This window comes from Melampsora larici-populina (assembly GCF_000204055.1).
Source record: "Melampsora larici-populina 98AG31 unplaced genomic scaffold MELLAscaffold_121, whole genome shotgun sequence".
Lineage (NCBI taxonomy): Eukaryota > Fungi > Basidiomycota > Pucciniomycetes > Pucciniales > Melampsoraceae > Melampsora > Melampsora laricis-populina.
In genome coordinates, this window is record NW_006768885.1 from 1 (window position 1) to 1,648 (window position 1,648).

Below are 1,648 nucleotides of genomic sequence, written 5' to 3' on the forward strand. Positions count from 1 at the left end.
TTGAGGGGTATCAAAATGTGGATGTATCTTAAGAGTCAATTTGAGCTGTGAGACTTGCCAGATTATCTAGATTTGTCTTGGTAGCTCTCATGAAACCAAGACACAATAATCCCTTCCCTGCAAGCAGGATGGATCAATTGTAATAATCCACAAGGCATTGTTTCTCCCATGAATCTCTTAGGCGGGTAGCTTCTAGCTGCTTAAAGTTATTTGCATCAGGGTGGAGAGGCTCAATGGGAAAGAACCCCCATGCCAAGTCAAGGGCGCCGTTACAGCCTTTGGTACATAGGACCCGGCATCACACCAAGTCTGTATTGGGGACGGTTATCCGATGGGCTGAAATGTTTGACACACAATTGAAGCCTGATGGTAAAGAGTAGCGAATTGACATTTGCCACTTCAAAAACCAGATGCCAGCACTCTGTTATTCAGAAGATACCAAACTGTGAGCAACTCTGGTCATGGACTGGTCATGGAGAAGACACGTACTGAAGTTACATTATGCTCATCAATACATTTTATTGGATAAAAGTAATGATGCCCTCCGGTAAGTCCGATTTTTGCTGTTGCTTGAGTGAATCAGCAAGGCAGTTAACACAACTTAACATTTTATTTCTTTGATACAGTGCTCAAGGAATCATCCCACCTCTTCCTAAAGCTGAATCTCCACCTGATAGCCCAATTTGTTCAAATCATGATGATGCAAAGGATATGTTATGGATGTCTATTATGTGACAGTGATTGTAAATGACATCATGTTGTTATGCTAATTACATTTCTCTCTATCAATATCTTTATAACCTATTAGCATATTGTTATATATCTATTGTAGATTTGGTTGTAGATGGATTGGTCTTTCCTCACCTTTCCTATATCAACTAACATTTCTATATCAGGTTAGTTATACAAGTATGCAATCACACCTTTCCTATATCAACTAACATTTCTATATCAGCTGTGATCCATCTTATCAGGATAGGCTGGGATTACTTCTCGACAACGCTTTCACAACTGATGCATTGGTCAAATTAGAGCTAGACAATCTAGATTTGGAGGATGAATTACCGACTGATCTTATTGAAGCTTGGAGAGAGTCAAGATTAGAAGCACTTAGTGGGGCAAATGCAGTGCGACGAGAAGCAAGTCAAGTTTTGGTCCAGGAGTTCGACCGATTGGAAGAGAGGATTACGTACAAGAGGTGAATCGAGCAAGTGAAAAGAATCTCCCTGACTGTTATTCTGATGGAGAAGGTGGCCAAAGAGCCGGGAATGGTGTAGTACTTTGCTTGTGGAATAAGTGCGCTTGATACCATACAACTCACAAACGCTCTGAACAATCCATGATCTGATCTGAATTGATTCCTTGAACAGTTTGCCACAGTCTCAACACCTTATCGCTCAACTGGGGCGATTATCTTTCCTATATCCGACAACACATTGTTTATGATAGCCGGTAGATCTTCTTTCGATGATTACCCGGACGCCAATCAGCCAACTCTCTTATGCTACCGTGGAGGACGGTGCGTACGTCAGTAACCAGTATGTAGGAATCGGTGGTGGTGGAAACACACAAGGCACGCAATTCAAGCGATTGGTGACTTAGTTGGAAGATTTAAAAGTTGAACTTGAGTCCATTGGGATGCTAGATG

General features: G+C 41.6%; 1 protein-coding gene across 1 annotated transcript; it reads left to right on the plus strand.

The window, feature by feature from the left end:
- Positions 1-410: 410 nt before the first annotated feature.
- On the plus strand, positions 411-1,602 carry MELLADRAFT_114185 (uncharacterized protein; the record flags this gene model as incomplete). The annotated part of the gene is made up of 5 exons (XM_007419030.1): positions 411-445; positions 533-547; positions 980-1,143; positions 1,371-1,452; positions 1,533-1,602. The coding sequence occupies 5 exons, from the start codon at positions 411-413 to the stop codon at positions 1,600-1,602; spliced, it is 366 nt and encodes a 121-aa protein (XP_007419092.1).
- Between the last annotated feature and the right edge of the window lie 46 nt (positions 1,603-1,648).